General features: G+C 38.5%; 1 protein-coding gene across 13 annotated transcripts in view; it reads left to right on the forward strand.

The window, feature by feature from the left end:
• NFIA (nuclear factor I A) overlaps positions 1 to 19340 on the forward strand; it is a 542941-nt gene that overhangs the window by 412023 nt on the left and 111578 nt on the right. For 12 of the 13 annotated variants that reach the window (XM_073234026.1, XM_073234025.1, XM_073234032.1 and 9 more), the window contains one exon: positions 10017 to 10091. The exons of the other annotated variant lie outside the window; for it this stretch is intronic. In XM_073234026.1, coding sequence (XP_073090127.1) covers positions 10017 to 10091 — 75 coding nt within the window. The remainder of the gene's footprint in view (positions 1 to 10016; positions 10092 to 19340) is intronic. 13 annotated transcript variants of the gene reach the window in all.

The following is a 19340-nucleotide window of genomic DNA, read 5'->3' on the forward strand; positions in this document are numbered from 1 at the left end:
ATGTGTCCTCAGGTAGTTAGTTCAGCAAGCAGAGTTCAGTACATGGTCTCTCACTGAAAAAGGAAGAACAGGAAGATGGGCATTAAGGGTTTTTGCTATTTTACATCCATAAACCAGGGTAGCCCTCAGGTGATCCAGTTTCATGTCTGTTTCATTTAAGGTAATCAGCTTCTGATGTATTCAGAGAATAAGTTTCCTTTTTTTTCTCCAGTACATGTGAAAGTGTATAAGCAGAAACTAAAGCTATTATTACATTAGTTTTTACTGTCCAAATGTTAGTGTCCAAGTTTTAGAGAAAACTGATTCAGAACATAAAAACAATGAGATTGCTTAAAAAAATCCTCTTAGTTCAAAGCCAGGTTAATTAAAAAATACTTGTAGGTTCACAGTATGTTAAAAAATAACAAAATTAATTTTAAAATATTTATATTATACTGATCTTATTATACTACTTATACTGGAACTTACTTTTCCTAACATGAAACAAAACTTTTTCTTTCTCCTCTAAAAAATATTTTTTATGGTGCTTTAAAAAAATTCCCTAAAGCAAGTTTTCTCTATTGTTGTTCAGAATGAATTTGTAGTCAGGTCCACCTGCAAAATACCTATTCTGCTTGTTGTAGACCTAATAAATGTATGATTCTAAGTGTTTAGGGGCAATGGGGGAATGGAAATTAATTTGTTTACATGACTAAAGATTGAAAAAAAAGGATTTTTCACCTGTAGGAGAGAAAATTAGGGGCTGAAGGACTGTCTTCAGTTATTTGAAGGGTAGCAAAATGGAAGAGAGATTAGATGTATTTTGCCTGTTTCAGAGGATAAAATCAAGGCAAATGAGGAAAATATATAGGACGGTAAACATATTAAATGAATTTTTTAAAATCAAACCTCAGTATTTTATAGTCTAAAATTCTTTGTTATGACATAATGATAATTACTCCATTACTAGATGATCTTTAACATCACTTCATATCCAGTTCACTCCATGGTGTCACTCATCCAGTATTTCTAAATGTAAACATCTTTTTTCACATTTTATTTACATGTTTTGATATATATTAGATAGTCCTTTAATTGTTTAATCACATGTAACTTAAATTAATAAACCCTCTTATTTAAAATCATTGAGGAAATTTAATTTAATGAAATACTTCTCTTCCCTTATTAACTGTAAGAATTTTTCTTTGGTGAAAAAATGTGACAAGGTTTTTGACTTAGACTGGATGATCAAGTCTCTGGTAGTATATACAATGAATGAAAATGCAATATAATTTATTATATAAAGAGAACTAAACAAACCTGTGTTCTAAAACTGCCACTAGCTCTGTGACCTTAGGAAAGTCACTTAACCCCTCTGAGCTTCAGCTTGATTTTCTGTAAAATCAGAATATTGCCAACTACACAGAGTTGCAGGAAGAATTAGAGCTAATATGTCCCAAGTGCTGAGCAGAGTGACCAACACATAGTAAATACTGGATAAATGAAAGCTATACTTTTGATGAAAATGAATACTTACCTAGAAAGAGGTTCCATGGGTAAATTTCTCAGATAGGTAGCCTAACTTTATAATACCTTTCACCAGCTTGGTCCATTTTTCTAATGTAGATTTGTTAAAATGATAGCAAGTTAAGATGTGGAGCATCCCTGAGCAGAGTTAATTAGCTCAAAGAGATTCTGCTTCCCTCTCAGCAAATAAGTACGTAAACCAAATGGGGAAAATAGGAAAAGAAACAGAACAATGTATCTGCAGAACAGTATTTGCCAAAAACAAATAGTTTCCTTGTCTAATTACTTGGGAAATTGTGAGTTAGATAATATTAAGAAAGTTTATTTATTGCAGGAACTCTCAAAAGCTTTAATATGTAAGTGTTCCTTGCGTTTCTCCAAGGGTGCATGTCATAGTGCTTTCCAAACTTATTTTACTATGGAAATCCTTATTTATATATTCATATGTTTGTTTTTATTTGTGGTGGAGCATTTCAGGGGACTGTTCTACATAACACGTTTTGGGAAGCACTGATATGAACCCTGCTATGGAGGATGGGACATAGTAGTAATTGGAGAATAGCAGGTGGGACATGTGAGCTGCAACATAGTGCATATTTGCATAGTCTCAGAAATACTGCTGAAATGCTGAAAAGTGCTAGAGACCAGATTTTGAAGGGTTTTAAGTACCTAGCTAAAAAGTCTAGACTTAATTCTCAAAGAAATCATGAAATACTGGTGGGCTTTTTATTAGACAGAAGACACCAGCCTTCTATCCATTCTCTCCCTTACATGTGAGTAGATTAAACTGAAGAGAATGTATCTAGCAGGCGTCACAAATTTATGTACCTACAGGGGCCTTACAGGTCATTTAAATAAATGAAATACAATAAGAGTATTGGAGAGTTGGAGAGTGTGGTACATTTGTAAGCTCAAGCCCAGTTTGAAAACATTGATATCCAAAAAAATTAGTACGGTGCTAGCCAAGCAAAATATGTTTGCAAACTTGAATTGGCCTGTGGGCTGCTAATTTATGGCACTTTAGATGCTAATGGGGAAGTCTGACACTTAATGTTAATTTAAGTAGTAGGCTTCTGTAACAAAGAGACCCCAAAATTACAATGGGTAAAGTACACTGACTTCTGTTTTTCTTTTTGGTTACTCTTCCAGATGAGCAGGTTAAGTCATCAGGGTGGTCCTATTTTACACTGTCATTCAGGGTCTTAGGTTCCCTCTGTCTTACTTCTCTGCCCCATCCTATCCCATAGGCACTGTCTTTGTCTGAATGGTCAAAACTATTCTAGCTTAAAAAGGGGAAGAAAGTGTCTAGGTCAGAAATTTTTTTTTGAAACAGGTGGGATAGAAGTTGACTGAATCACTTCCATTCACTTTCCAGTAGTGGCCACTCCTACCTGTACGAGAAGCTGGGAAGTGTGTTCTGGAGCTGTCCGCCCTGGGCATGTGAGGACCCCAGCAGACCTGGCGCTAGAGGACATTGCAGTACTCACCCCTAGTTGCTAATTTCCTAGAAAGGTCTTATACAAAGACCCAGTTGTAGATCAATACATTACTGGAAATCTTGGTATAAACATTTTCCCTAACTGGGAATGTAAGCCCCCGAGAGTAAAAGCTTCATGTTATTTCTTGTCTTTCCAGGACCTAGGAATGTGCTTGTTACATAATAGGCATTCAGTAATTTGATGATTGAAAGTAATAAATCAAATATTGACTTTGTCTTTATGGCTAGAGCAAAACAAACTAAGAACACAGATTAGGTACCTGTATTGAATAACGGTGCCTGAGCCAGTCAGGGAAATTTGGGGCAACAAAAAAAGGAATCAGTAATACATAAGCCCCATGACACATACTTCTAAAATCTCTTTTTGACTCATCCTCCTTTTCAGCTAAGACTACATTATTCCCATACGAGTGACAGTCCTTTGATGTGTTATGATAAACCAGAATGACAATCATAACCATATTACAAATGCATTTATAACATTCCTTTTCATCTGAATCTCAGAACACCTCATCCATATTATTAGTTGACAAATATCATTTCTTGGTTTTACAGATTCTCAGACACAACTTTCTAGATACAAAAGTGCTTCAGTCTTACTGTCAGTCCAGCTCTGTATGCCAATCTTTTAATGTTTACTGTAAACAGACTTCCAAATGAAATTTCCTCCACCATCAAAAAGATTGATCACGCAAACGAATGGTATCATTTTTATTGCTATGTTCTTTTTTAATAGATGCCTGACTTTTTAGCATTTGTTTTAATGTAAGGAATTCTAAAAATAGTATCCCAAACCTCATCAAAGAATGACAGGATAATTTAAATAGTCAATGTATAATCAAAACTCAGACAAAAAATTTTAGAATTTGAGCTTAATGGATCAGCAAAAATATACCTCTACTCCAAGTCCAAAAAATCCATTTTCTAAAATATCCCTAATTAAGATTGTAGAAGTAACATATCCCTGGAGGTGAGCTAATAGTAATTTACAGTGCTCTCAAGGGGTACTAATGTAGGGTATCTCAAGTCACTCATCTGAACTGAGTAAATACTTCTTACATGCCCAGAACAGGGATTGTGCCAGGCCCTGAGGACAATGTAGGATCATGAGACACAACCCTGCCTTTGCCTGATTTGTTGTAAAAGTACAGAGCTAAGACAGGTAAACAACTGTCAAATAAGTAGGAAGAGGCTATGACATAGGCCAAGTAGAGTGGAAGGGAGTTCTACCTAAAGATACTGACTGAGAATGCCTGAAATGTACCTAGGAGGCAAGGGGAAAATGAAAGAGCCGGCCATGTTCTCCCCGCTCAGATGGCTCATAAACCTGTGGGGAGTTCACCCAGGAAGGAATTGAAATTCTAGGGAGGAGCAGTGTTGATGAGACCAGCGTTTCTTTAGAAGGAAGGGAGTGTCAACTCTGTGAGAACAGTGTCCTCAGGCTTCAGAGCTGGCCCACACCTGGCCAGCAATCCCAAATACTTGTGGAATATAAATGGTGGGCAAGTGAGGATGTCCTTTCCTCATGAGGTGGGCCGCACGCACATGCATGGGAAGGCCGAGCATTGGCCTGTCTTTTACTGGTGATGGAACTTTACTTCCCAAGGGGCAAATAGAATAGAGATATGTTCTTTTTGATAAAATGACATGTTTGCTTGCATCCGTTAGCTAGACGAGATTTGATCATTTAGAGCTGAGAGCCCTGTGCTATCTCAGTGGGGCAAACCAACATGCCATCCAGGTATCAACTTCCCTCCTCAGATACATTTTCTGCTTTGAGGAGATTCCAACTTTCTTTAAAAGACCGATCCTTTGGATGGTTTGTTCCCAACTGTTTCTTCCTCCGACCTCTGAACATTTCTGCAAGGTTATGTGTCTCTCTGCAAATCAAACTTTTTTCTTTATCTGCCCATTAAAAGGTAGATAGATGTTCAGTCCCTTCAGCTGATGAGATTTGGTTCCCATGTAATGGCATTTTCCATAATAACTGCTGATATCATGGAGGTAAGAGCTGCTTTTCCTAACCACCCATAAAAGAATTTAGCTTTTTATATTTCTGCCTCTCTTAGAAAACCTAATCTCTCCCCCCCCCGTGAGTATGACTGACTCCGAGGTATTGAAATCTGTACTCTAATTGGGAATTCATTGAACAAGACTTCAGTGAGTGAACATTTTTAGCCATTTTATATAAAATGAAAAAGGATCTGTTCCTCATTTCAATCTCCAATACAATTGCTCTTGAACAGTAGTTCAAAATTGGAGAGAGAGATCATTGCCAAATCTGGCTTTCCATCTAAGACTTTACTTAACAAAAGTATGTGTTTTGCACTCATTTCTGAGAGGCCCTATTCAAAATGTAAATCTTGGGACCTTTAGGGAATGTTTAATCAGCTTTCCAACTGAGGATCTTTTAATGCTAACATTTAAACTCGGAATTACTTAAATTTACCTTTTTATTTTCTTTTCCATTTTTCTCTCATCTTGCAACAAAGTAGAACACCCAGGTTAGTGTTATTTCCCTGAAAGTCATTTTTATGATTTGGTTTGTGTTAGTAAGAACAAAATACTAATCTTCTCAGGTTCGCTTAGTAATTACATTAGCGATGTCATTGTTTCCGTCATTTCTTCAGTTTCATTTCTCATTGCTGTCTTCTTTTAGAGTACATCAGTGAGTTTCCAAATAAATAGTGAAGGAACAAAACCAGTTTCATAGTCATTTAGAGTTACACAGACTTTTCTTTGGGGGCACATTGTAAACATGACCTAGTCAAGGCAATCTGATAATCTCATAATACTTTAAAGAGGTGGTCACATCAGGACTTGTGAAATCATTCTACTCTTTTTATTTTTCTGATTATTGTATATCCACATATATTTCACCGTCTTAGTGAAATATGCCTTAGGAGGCAGGCTGTCAGGAGAGGAGGGAGTATCTGATTGTTCTTTTTGCAGTGACTTTCTCAAATCACACAAGATCCTAGTTTAAGCTTGGGAAAAAACTCTTTTTTTTTTTTACTTTTTCTTTTTGGCCCATCATACCCATGAAATAATGCTGCCCTTGATCTCTGTTTTTACTTGGTCTCCCAAAACATGAACCTTAATCACAGTAGAACAGTAGGACAACCTCCCCCCCCGGGTACTTTTCATCAGAGAACCTGATGGTACCTTCTTGATTGGAAGTTCCATCTAAAGGAGCTGTCTCTCCCGTCCTTGCCCTGTTTAGTGTGGAGGGACTATTTGGATGGTTCATTTTAATAGTTTTCAGATGCACATTGGCTCAATTTTAGTTCAGATTATATTGCTAGAGAGGTGAGAGAGCGACAGAAATAAGTTCAGCCAATGTTTTTATAAAAAGGAAAATTAACACACTTGAGTCCCATTTGAGTTGTGTTTTACTCAGAGGCATCTCTATTGTGTTGACTGCCTATCAGGCACCATGTTAGCACCCGGAGAGTCAGAGAGAGATGTTCTTTCCCAAAGAACTCAAACTCTAATATGAGAAAAAGACAGAACTACAATTCAGAGTGCTGAGTCTCAGATTAGAGCTGTACATAGGACACTAGGTCAATATTGAGAAAAGAGAAAAGGAGCCTTTGCCAGTGGTGGCGTAACCAGGGAAGGCTTTTGATAGAAATGATAACAAAGCTGATTCCTAAAGGACAGGTAGGAGGTGGCCAAGCAAAGAGTAGGAAGGCCAGGCAGTGCAGGAGGAGAAGCAGGGGTGGGGGTTGGGTGTGTGAACCAGAGCCATAGAGGAGCATGGACTCCCTTAGGCCAAGGGGTGGGGCCAGAGGCAAGTGATAAGAGGTATAAAATGAGCCTGGAGGGAAAACAGAAGCCATATTGAGGTTATATGCCATGGAAAGGAGTTAGTTGTGTGCCCTGAACTTTCTGTAGGACCACTGCAAGATTTCTGACTAGACAGTGGGCTCTGAACACATTGGATGAATTTCATATTCCCCAATACCATAGTATTTCCTACCTCAGGAACTTTGCACATGCTAACCCCTCTCTGTCTGAATGCAGCTGTTTCCCTTTCTTTTCATAGCTGTCTCCTTAGAGACAGCTATGTCAGGTCCTAAGAGAGACCTTCCCTGACCACCCTTTCTAAAGCTTTTCCTGTTTCTTTCTTCATATTATTTATAACATTTATAATTTTTAAAATAATTTGTTTGTTTTATGTTTACAGCTTTCTGTAACCCCAAACTATAAATTCCCTGAAGGTAGGGCCTGAATATTTTGAACCCTTAGCACAATGCCTGACATCTGGTAGGTGCTCAGTAAATATTTGTTGAATAAATGATGAGTCGTCAGGTTTGCCTGTTGGTGAGACAGCTGTGGCTGCCAAGTGGAGAATGAATGAGGGAGAAGCCAGGACAGGTGCTAGAGAGCAGAGTTAGGAGGCTGTCCCGACATGCTGGTGAGAACTGGGGCAGCCACAGCCATGGGGGAAGATGGAGGCACACGTGGATGGAGTCAATAGTAAAACACAGAATCCCTGAGGATTAGTTAGATGTGAGTGTTTGTAAGAGGTGGGAGTTAGAGATGACACCAGAACATAGAAAACATGATGAATGGTGGATCGTTCATTGAAGCAGGGAATGTAAAAGAGTAAGAACAGATTTTTTTGAGGAGAAGTAAATGAGCTCTGCTTTGGACATGTTAGACATGTTGGGTCTGAGGATACCCGTGGGCTATCTTGGTAGGAATATCCAATAAACCTTTTTATTTATGGGTTTGGAACCCAGGAGAGAGAGATCTTGGCAAAAGATAAAGATCTGAGAGTCACTGGCCTACAGATTCATTCGTCCACTCATTCAAGAAATATTCACTTGCTAACTTCTTTGTCCCAGACATTAAATACAGTGGTGAATGAAACTATTTCACGGTCAAGTTTTCACAGATATCACAGTCCAGACTGTGATACCTGTGAAAACAGACAATATAACTTAGGATATATTTTTTTTTACGTGTGTGTGGAGAGATGAGCACAAACCCTGAAGAACACCGTGTAGGTGGTACACAAGAGAGGAGGATCATTTGGATGAGCGGTGCAGGTGTTTTGCCCTCCCAAACCCGTGTGCCAAAGTAAACGTAGTTTTCAAAATATATTCCTTGCTTTTTTTGGTGGCAGGATGAAAGGACATGTGTCCACATACCCTCTGTACAGAAATTCATGTTTAGTCATCCTTAAAATAAGGAATTTCAAAGGTGGGAACTGAGACAAGTATCAGCCCGCAAGTAAGTAACGCGGACAGAGATGAGCAAGAGTTGGAGGTCAACCCAGGTTTTCCCTTTTAACTGTGTATTTCCTTGTTATTGTTGTATGTGTTTTAAGTCAAATGTAATGTACATTGTGGCTGGATTTCCTCTGTTATGATCTGTGGGATAAGTGTGATTTAATGTTGTCACAATAGAAATGTTATACCCTTTACCAAGACGGTTTGAGAGAATTTTTATTTGCTTATTTGTTTGTCTGTTTTACTTCTCAGTTCTCTTAATCCAAGAAACACCTCAGGCACTTACCAAATAATAGTCAACTGAATACCTGAGTGTGGGTTGTTTTGAGAGGTGAAATTTCTGAAGCACTTCTTCAAAGTAAATTTTGTCATTTGATGTTAAAAATCTATTTATATTTATTGCATATCCTAGAAACTAGAACTGATTTATCTAAAATATCATTGTTTGTTTGATATAAAAATTAACTGATAATTTTCTTCTAAATCTCAGTAAAAAAATAAAAGCTTTCTTATGCAAAAGTCCAATGTAACAACAAACAACAAAAAAGAGTAATTTGTAGGTCCATTTACAATCCTCTAAAACATGGTGATTTTTTTGCATGGGTTTATGTGCATGACATTGAATAAATTTATGGGTGCATAAACTATGTCGTAGGTAAACTTGCTTCTCCTTAGTAGTGGACAAAATCTATTTTTTATCAATACTATAAAACCTTATTTATGGATTGCTTGTTACATATTCAGATTGCCCTGTTTTCTTATGTTGCGTTCCTTAAAGGTGTGTTTCTTAATCAAAGAATAGTTATTTCGAAAACCTCTTCTACCAACAACTTCTTTGGCTCTAATCTTAAAGCAGGTGACAATCGGACTAACCCAATAGCTGGATCTCTCAACTAGATTCTACCTGAGATTTAGAGAGTCAGAAAACTTCAGAGGTCGAGAGGGTAACAACATATCATAAATTATGTAATCCTTGATATTTATAAGTTTTATGTTTCTGAATATGCCATTAAAATAAACAAGCAATTGATAATAGGTGTAATATCAGGTAATTTAAAGGAAATTATATCCAGCAAGAAAGAAGCAAATATAAAATTCAGAGATTAAGTTGTTTTGAACCATTGATTTATTATCTTTTCTCAAAAAAAAAAAAGGGAGAATCAACCCATCCACTCACAAAAAGCTTGTGTTCTCAAAACAAATCTAAATCCTGTCTGTGCTCAAAAGAATTTGTTCCTGTGCTCTGAGGGTTGAGGCTCACTTTTTCTCATCTGGCTTTTTAAAGAGTCACTCTGTGGTGCCTCTAGAAGTGAAGGGAACATCTTTAAATCTTGTTTGATTTGAATGAATGGATCACCAATCCTGATCAGATGTTTCTTTAGAAAATAATGTTTAAAAACTGTTACGGAATTTAGCTATCCTGGCTAATTCTTAGGTAGGCTGTTTTCATGCCGTTTGTTAAGGTCTCAGAGGTCAGCCAAGGTAGCCATTTATTTTAAATCATCTTTTGTTTCTGATTTCCTGTTAATTTTTTTTTTAACCATTTCGAGAATCACCCAGTTGTTGTGTTGTAGCTTTCCATAACCTCCAGATTCAAATAAAAAGCCATCTACATCACTGAATGACTGTACCCTCCCACCTACACGCGGACTAGCACAGAGTATGATATTAGACATCACATTTTTTAATCACATTGTAACTAATAGTTAGAATTCTGTCATCAGATGTCCTCTATTTATGACACTTTCCTCCTTTTGTTTCTGTTTCCCCAGGACATTTGGGCTTCCAGGACAGTTTTGTCACATCAGGTGTTTTTAGCGTGACCGAGCTAGTAAGAGTGTCACAGAGTAAGTATAACTTTGCTTTGATTTCATACAGGTTTGCCTTGAGTCTTTGCTAACTTTCTGCCTAGGCCTTCTAGAGATATAGATAAGCTTTCAGAACCCCTTTTTCATTCACCCATTGGAAGAATTTCACCACACAGTTTGTTTGACAGCCAAAAATTTAAATCAGGAAAAATGAAATAACATCTTCATGTGAGGTATAGGGAAAGAACTGAAGTCCTGAGTATCTCACATAGTCCCTAGTTTATGGTGTGAACCTGATTTTAAAAAATTCTTAGGCTTCCCTCATTTCTAAGAAATTCTACATTTTAAAAGAATTTGGCTTTGACCTTTAAAGAATGCTAATGCCCTCAGCCTGAGTGACACAGTACAGCGTGATCATTACCAGCTTGTCAATAATCACCAACAACAGTGAATAAAGAGTGCCTGTCATCACCCTGTCCCATTGATCGGAGGGGTCACTGATTATATTTTTGCTATGACATAATACAGATAGTTCAAGGAGAAGGTATAGGATTCCCCCTTTCTCCCTCTATTTCTCTCTCACAGACATGCACATACACACACTGATGCCTTCCCTCAAAAACATCTTTGTTTTTATTTAAAAGCATGCCTACAATAACTATAATGTTCTAGGTCCCAATAACAAGATGAAAAGGTAAATACCCAATATTAAAATTTTTATTTTTAACCCCCCACCTTCTTCAGAATACCACTTACAGATAAAATTTACATTATCATGGATTTCAAGCTGTATCAAATCCTTTGTGGAATGAGGTGGAGTAAAAATAAAAATTTTCATTTCAGGTTCATGCCTGCTATTCACTGCATTACAGTCTTGCAAGATTGACCAAGTAGACCAGTCAATCTCATGACAAGATGTTGGGTCAAGCAAGCCATGCCATTCTGTTCTCACAGGCCCAGATGCTGTCTGTTCTTTTTTCTTATAGCTGGAAGACTGAAGAATCCAGAAAGAGGGATACAGGGTTAGGGGGTCTGGGGTTGAGGGACAGATAGAAAATATAATGACTATTGAGCATTCATTATCTGCCAGGCACTGTGCTAGGGTTGCATGTGTGTTACATAAATTAATCCTTGCAGTAAACTTGTCAGATAAGAAGTTACTCTCATTTATCCAAATGAGTTAAGTTAATGGGTCTATTTAATTTGTTTATCCCAAGTCACACAGTGGGTAAATGGTTAAGCTAAGTCTGTGTAATGCTGGAGTCTGTATTCTTAGACTGAAACTTGAAGAAATTTACAGTGTTAGACTAGATGATAGGGAAAATAGCAGGAAGGTAACTATGAGTGTTAGAAATCTGGGAGTCAGGGGACCTTGGTTGATGTGAGGGTGTTCGGCATAGGGGAGCTGGAACCCTAAGGAATGAGGCATCAGGAGCAGCAGGTTGTGAACAGGGATGGAGAAATTGCTGCTACGTCATGAAGTGTGCTTTCTTTAAGTAACTACCACTGAAAAATCTAGATCACCTGTCAACTTGGAGGATAGTTGCTGCCCCAGCACAGCTGATTAGCCAGTTATTTGCCACAGACAAATAATAAAGCATGTGCACACACATGCGGGGCTGTGTGTGTGTGTTGACTTTTTAAGGTCTTTAAAAATGACCACAATCCCACATTTTTCTTGTAATTTTAATAATAATAGTCACATAGACTATTACACATATGTATCAGAGTAAAACTGTCATCGTGGCATTACAGGGAAATACATCCATTGAGCCCTGTTGGTATCTAAACATAGTCTTGAAGAGAATCCTCATTCGATTGGAGCACTAGGCCCTTTTCTTCTACCTTGGCTGCTGTAATGCTTACATGTGCCCGTCATCGCCATCGGTGCTCCACGGCCTGTGGGTTGTATGAGAAGGCTCACACTGCTCAGAACCATCCCCAGAATCTTGCCCCTGTTATGCTTTCTGTATGTTTAAGGTCTTATATGCCAAGGCTTATCAGTTCCAAGCTTGATTAGACCTACATTCAGTCTGTGCCAGCATAGTTACCAAGTGAATTGTGAACCTGCTTTTGAGGGGGTTGTGTTGCTGATGCCTGGCATCAGGAGCATCCTTTGGCTCTGGAGTGCCTTTCGATTCTGCACACTGCTGTGTCATCACTCTAGGACCCACTCACACATGGCCTCATGCTGACTGAAACGGTTTGGCAAGAGTGGGACTGGGCGGTGTCAGCTCAATTGCAGCTTCTAGCCAAGCTGCCTCCTTCCTCTTGCAGACTCTCATCCAGGTTTTCCAGGGTACATGTCAGAAGATTGCCTTGACTGCTGGGGTAACGATCCCCCAGCAATGGTTTCCACACACCTTTCTAACAGACTTAACACTCGGGCCACACGATGGAGTCAAAATCCTTAACCATTCCTTACAGCACTGCCCTCTTTCCAACACTAGAAGAGCTAAGCATCCATTCCGAGGTGCAGCAGATGCTTTCTACAGACAGATGGGGCTGGGGTGCATTCTGCAACCTTGAAATAGGAATAAGCTAACTGGCACATAAGTTTATTAAACACGTGATGTTAGTCCTGTTAGGAACATGAACACTGCTATTAGAAATTATAGTAGCTAGCATTGATTACATATACACCCTGTACCAGGCTTTGTGCTGGGCACTTTGTAAGCGTGGTCTCATTCAGCCCTCCCATGGCTGATGTTATTGTCCCTTTTTATAGGCGATGGAGACCATGGCACTCAAAGAGATTAAGAAAGTTGCTCTTTTTAACTCTGGAGTCCTCAACAAGCTGACTGCGGACATTTTTGCCATGACCTCTCCTGTAACTGCATTATAGACCCAAACAGAATACAAACATTCTGTGCTTTTATTAAATAATCATTTCTTGTTAGGGTTGACAAACTTTTAGATTATTGATTTGTGCATAAAAGAAGATTAAAACTATTTTTATGTAAACCAAAACAAGTAAAATACTTGATTAATTTTTTTTACTGGATTTGTTTTTAGGTTTTTTTTTAATGACTGAACTTCGTTTTTTTAGAGCAGTTTTATAAACTTCATTTTTTAGAACAATTTTAGGTTAACAGAAAGTACAGAGTTTCAATATAACCTCTGCCCCATATAGTTTCCCCTGTCATTAACATCATTTGTTAGTGTGGTGCATTTGTTAGTACTAGATGATCTGAGATTGATACATTATTATTAACTGAAGTCCATAGTTCACATTGGGGTACATTCTATGTGTTTTGACAAATGTGTCCACTATTACAGTATCATACAGAATAGTCTCACTTGCCTAAGAAACACATGTGCTCCAATTCGTCATGTCTGCATGCTCGCCACCAGTGATCTTTTTACTCTTTGCATAGTTTAGCCCTTTACCTGGCAGTTTTTGGTGGCCTCAGTGTCTTAGAATTTCTTCCACTGTGTTGCACATTCCCTCTTCGCCTCCTCTTGGGTATCTCAGCCCCATCCAGTCCCCCCAGTCCCACATAACTAGGACCACATATGTGGCCTGGAAATTTCCCCCTAAATGGTAGCCTTTGCTTGAAATTGTTTCCTCTTTATGAATCTTTAATATTCAATATTTAAAATGCTAATATAAATATTTACTTTCCCCAGGTTTCCAGCTAGTTTCTGTTTTTAGTCTTCTTCCTTTTAAATTTAATAGAGGAGGGAGGTACTATTTCAGTATTTTCTCATGAGGATTCACTGAAATAACTATGTGCTAAGTTTGTTGTTTAAAATCGTGTTACTACTGGGTGGCAACGACAGGGAAACTCAAGAGAAAGCTGCTGGCTTAGCTTCACACATTCAAAGGTGAGAGTCAAGCAACAAGGTTGTGAGACATTAAATTATGCTGATCAGATGCATGAACCTGTTGAAATCAGGGGCTCCTGGTGGTCTTCTACTGCATGCCCCTCTCACCCTCGCCTGGCTACGTATCTTTTAATTTTTTGCATTATTTAGAGCCCATGATAGGTAAGAAATGAGAGTTCTGTTTCTCTTAGCAGCAAAGGAAGTATTGTAGCATAAAAGTAAATGTGTATTTGTGCTTTCCCTACCTTTTCCCCCATGTGATAGGACCATCTGAAAGTCATTCCTAGTTGTTTATTACTTTGTTCTGGGGGAGGCTGGGGGTTGGGGTTGGGAGTGATACAGACCTCTAGACTCTGTGCCAGAGAGAAAGAAGTCTTCTCTGCTTTGGGGGAAGGGGTTTACAAGTGCTAACAGTGCGATTCAGAATCACTAAAGTTGTTTTAGCGTAAAACCATGAGGAAAGAGACAGGAACCATCTGTTGAAATGGTTCTTACATGATGCTGCATTTTCAAACAAAGCCTTCTAGAAGCATTTTCAGATGGGTCTCTTTCCCCTGAAGTTGTTGCAAAAGGAGCCCGCTCTTCCAGCTGCCAAAGGATGCTGCCGCGATAGCCGTCTCTGTCAGCGCGCCCCCCTGTTCACTCTGTATCCATGTTTTCCTCAAGGTGTGTGCTTTAAGACTGCCAAACATCCTTCCCGGTATGAACCCAGAAAATCCTCTCAAAAAATCCACTACTTCTGCCCATTTCCTTCTAAAGTGCTGACTGTTTTACTTGAAGTTGGTGGGTGACTCTGAAACTTTAAATACTTCACTGGGAAAGAGGAAAACCACAAACACACACAGGCCATTGTGACTCTGGCCTGGCGAGTTCTAAGTTTCTAGCAGTGGTTTGTACATCCGAGCTGGCTGCAAGGGTTAAGTAAACTTCGTGGCTGGCGATGACTTCATGGCTCTGGAATTTTGAAAAGCCAGGGTTCTCAGTGCGCTGTGGCCAGCCTGAGAGTCCTTGGGTGTAAAAACCACTCTCAGCTACCCAGACTGATTTCTGGTTCCTGTTGCCCTGCTGCAGAATCCATTAAAATCCAGCAGCTGAACTGTCCTGGCTCCGCCACAAAGCTAGGCTGCCTGGGCGGCTGCAGGATTCCTGAGCTGCTTGTCAGTGGAGAAGGGGAGCGAATGGAGCCGGGCAAATGCTGCAGCCTGGCATGAGGTGGCACCCTAGTGGCTGTTTTCTGCCTTAGAAATATTCACTCTTTCTATATTTTCACACAAGAATCATCTTTAAGATCCAAACTGCAGTTCATTTTTAAACTTTTTTAAGTCTGAAGGGCCTTTGTTTGTCTTTGAGTACGCATATCCATACGCTCGGATTTTCTGGCCAGCTATTTAGTAGAACTGTTGGCAGGATTCTAACCTGACATGATGGAACTACTACAGCAGAATTAACTCAGCTCCAAGGGACAATAAGAAAATGAAGCTCTTTGATAGGAACAAGCCCAAACTTGACTATTACAAAATGTTCTTGCAGAGAAGGACTCATAAGGAAATTGGTATAGGATAAGAGATGCCAGGCATCCAGTCCTTTGTGGTGCCATTTAAATAGCTGCAGGATTTTAGATCTCTGTAAAAGTGGAATAGGTTTGAAACTTTCTCTTCTAGGCAAGTGGCCTGTTGGTTCTCCTCTGTTAAGTAACATGAGAGCTATGATCACTGCATGAAATTAATTTTAAAAATAGGTTATATTATTAAGTAAGCTCTTCTTTCAAAAGAAACCATTTGGACTTGAGCATTAAAGAAAGAAACAAAAGGATTATAATAAAAAATACACTGCAGCCCTCACATGAACAGTGGCTGTGACCTTGCCTTTTGTTTGCCATTACACAATTCAATGGCAGTCCACTCAAACTATGCTCTCGATCAATATCCTATTAAAGCAGCACAAAAAGTCTCCATAAACTTAGTGGTTAGCTATGTTTATAAATGGAACTCGGCATAATTAGATGGTCAATAACAGGCGCTACTAGTAATTTTAAAATGAACGTCACACGTTTCTATCTGCAGAAGTCCATGGTACCTCTAACAGAGTGAGAGTATGGTGTGCAGCAGACAAAAATGGGAGTCCCCTTTAAAAAATCGTAATTCCAACCTCCAAAATGCAGTTTTAAAGAAAATCTGTTCAGTTATAGAATAGAAACTACTGACTGGCCCTGTGTATGTTTCCATCTTGCCTGTCTATACCACCTTATTCTGAATATATTATGACATTGCAGATGTTTCATTTTCTAGTTTTCATCAGCTCCTCATAGAGAGACATAATAGTAAATATTGCTGTACTCTTAGGAAGATGTGGTTGCCTTAATTAGTGGCTTTCCTCTACTATAATTCAAGAAATGTTCAAAATAAGTACTGAAATTGAATTGATTCAAAAGGATGTTTTGTTATGTAATTTTTTTCTTTTAATTTTCTTGACATATTTAGGGTGAATATTTGGACAGTTACGCCAGCAGTTAACAGAACGGACTGGCAGCAATAGAAATTTTCATCAAGCTACCCTTTCCTCTGGATCCTAGCTCACAGTGTGGGTGGCCAAAAATGATTTTTCTTATCCTACTCTCCTCACCAGTAGAAAAAGAGCCATATAAAATACGAGTGGTCCCATCTCTTAACCCATAAATTGAAATGTGCATATCCCATGTACTTGATGTGTGCCCTGGCCGTGGTGTTATGACCCCTATGTCAGCTGAAATTAGAACTGTGGTAAGAACAAGCTTATGACATCAGTAGATCCATTGGTCAGTGTTGTCCATGAAGGTCCAGGCCTTTCTGTTACGCTCATACTCCTACCCCCTTCCTGGTTAGAGCTGGCAGAAAGAGTTCTCCTGGCAGCATTTAGGCAGCCTTTTGTTCTCTGTGCTTAGCTGAAGATGCTGCTGAATTTATCAAACTGACCATTCTTACTATAAAGATTTGACTCAGGGAGAAACAGACATGTAATGCCTTGATATAGCGCTAATTTGTTATCATGATCTCTATTTGTATGTTCATCTATTTCTAATCTTTTCTAGGTAATTCATGTTATGTGTCCTGATATAATATATTATATAAAATATGTATTTAAGATGGCAGCATGGTATCATAAAGTGGTCCCAGATATAGAGTTGGGGATTTGGCTCTGCCACTTGTCCACTGTATAACTTTGGGTCACGGTAACCCAAATCTTAGCTGCATTTTCCTCATAGGTAACAATCATTTATTCAATCAACAAATGTTTATTAAATACCAACTATGTGTCTAGCATATAGTAGATGCTCAACAGTGATAACTACCATGATTATTATTAAAGCCTCTGTTCCTGATCTTCACTAGGTGCTCAGAGATGATCCTTGAGCTGACCAAATCAGCAAATTTATTAAAAATGTGTCTGTATGTATTGTGTGGGTGTTTAAATTAAGAAGAATGAATTTTAGATTCGTGTTCTAAAAATGAGTTTATTAGAAGGACCAGTCTAGTGACCCCTTCATAATTAATAATTCTGATAGAGTAAGAGCATGCCAATACTAACTCTAATTCATCTGCTTTAGGAAGCCAGAAAGTTCTTATTCCTCAAGTTTTCAGCCCAAACCTGTACTTCTGCATTATTTTGGGAATTTCTGTTCCAGGGTAGCTAATGGGTAACAAGATGTCTTAAAATTCTCAACTTAACACTGACAGATTAACAACTTTTTAAGTGGATAGCCACAACTTGGTTATTTTTGTTTTGTTTTTTTTTGTTTGTTTTTGAGAGGGCATCTCTCATATTTATTGATCAAATGGTTGCTAACAACAATAAAATTATGTAATAGGGGACTCAATGCACAATCATTAATCAACCCCAAGCCTAATTCTCAACAGTCTCCAATCTTCTGAAGCATAATGAACAAGTTCTTGCATTTTGAACACAACTTGGTTATTTTTATTAGAGTTTTAAAGTAGCACTTAGTTCTATAGTATTTGAAAAGTTTGCTTTCTCTTATGTTAAGGGCATAAGAATTTCCCATGAGCAACATGGAGCATGCTGGAGGTCATTACTGACAATGTGGTTTTTTAATAAACCTTTATTTATGCACTCATAGCTTCAATTCTTTTAAAAGCAGATATTCATATTCAGTAGGTAACACTGGGGAACTAAAAGGCATTTTAGGGGTTTCCCAAAGACTGGCAGAAATCCTATATTTCCCACAATAGGACCACAGATAATGAGATTTGGGCTGGAATATATTATCCTAGTTAACTCTTTCTGTTGGAAAGACTGTTGCTGGTGACCCTGTAAGCATGTCTGGAGTGAAATTGGTAAAGTCTACACTCAGCAAAGCCATACATTAGGTCAAACACTGAAACTGAGTTAATCCAGTATGTGATTGATTAGAGTATATATTAATACCCAGGATTTTTCAATGGATGGAGGAGAAAACAACAAACAGTTCTTGGTGAAGATATTGAGAACTATTACTATAGACAGCTGGCCATGTAGGTTGTTGGGATGAGGCTCTATTGATACAGTTTGGTTTCCTAAGAGCTAATAATCATAAAGTTCCAGTGCACTCTTGGTTAAGGAGCTTATGTTTAGAAGCCCTTCCCTGGTTTATAGATCATGTTGTGAAAAGACCTCTTAGGCCATCAAATCCATCCCCTGTCAGGGAAGACTTAATCCCATGGCTGAGGCTGTATCAGATAGTGCACAAGTACCACATTTGACCTCAACCAAAAGCTAAGATGGGATGATACTCTAAAATGCAGAAAATCAATTTCAGTCCCAAGGCAGAAGCCACTAATGCAGGAGATCAGTCAGCATTGCTAGCCCTGCATGGATGGCTCTTCCAGACCAAGTGTCAGCCCTTCATCCAGAGAAGCACTGGCTGACACTTGGCTCTAATGACCTATAAACACAGAGCAGTGAGAGGAGGATAATGAGACAGAAGTGTTGCTAGGTAAGTGGTAGGTGATCATATTTTTCTATTTAAATCTTGTTGAATTCCTCTCCCCAGTCATTGATGATGAAGCAAAGAGAGGGAGAGTAGATCTGTCTGTGGGCTTTACCTGTTTGTTTGGGCATATATCTGGAGATATCTGGGTTCAAATCCCTCTTATGACCTTGCTTTGTGATTCTGATCATGTTACTTAACTTTACACTAATTTTCACATTTGTAAAGGAAAAAAAACAAATCCATGCTCCCTAGGGATATGGCAGGGATGAAATGAGGTAATTCAGGGAGACGCCTGGCACATAGTAGGTGCTCAATAAATGTCAGTTCTTAGCATTGGCCATTAACAAGGTCATATAACTTTAGTTTGATGTAATAAACATTTGTTGGGTGTGTAATACATGGAACATCCTGCAGTGTGTGCTGAGGAAAACACAGAAATAAGTTCCTTCCTTTATAGAGTAGATATCAAGGTTTCCTGAGATCCATGACTGAGT

The sequence above is a fragment of the Manis javanica genome, chromosome 4 (assembly GCF_040802235.1).
Source record: "Manis javanica isolate MJ-LG chromosome 4, MJ_LKY, whole genome shotgun sequence".
Lineage (NCBI taxonomy): Eukaryota > Metazoa > Chordata > Mammalia > Pholidota > Manidae > Manis > Manis javanica.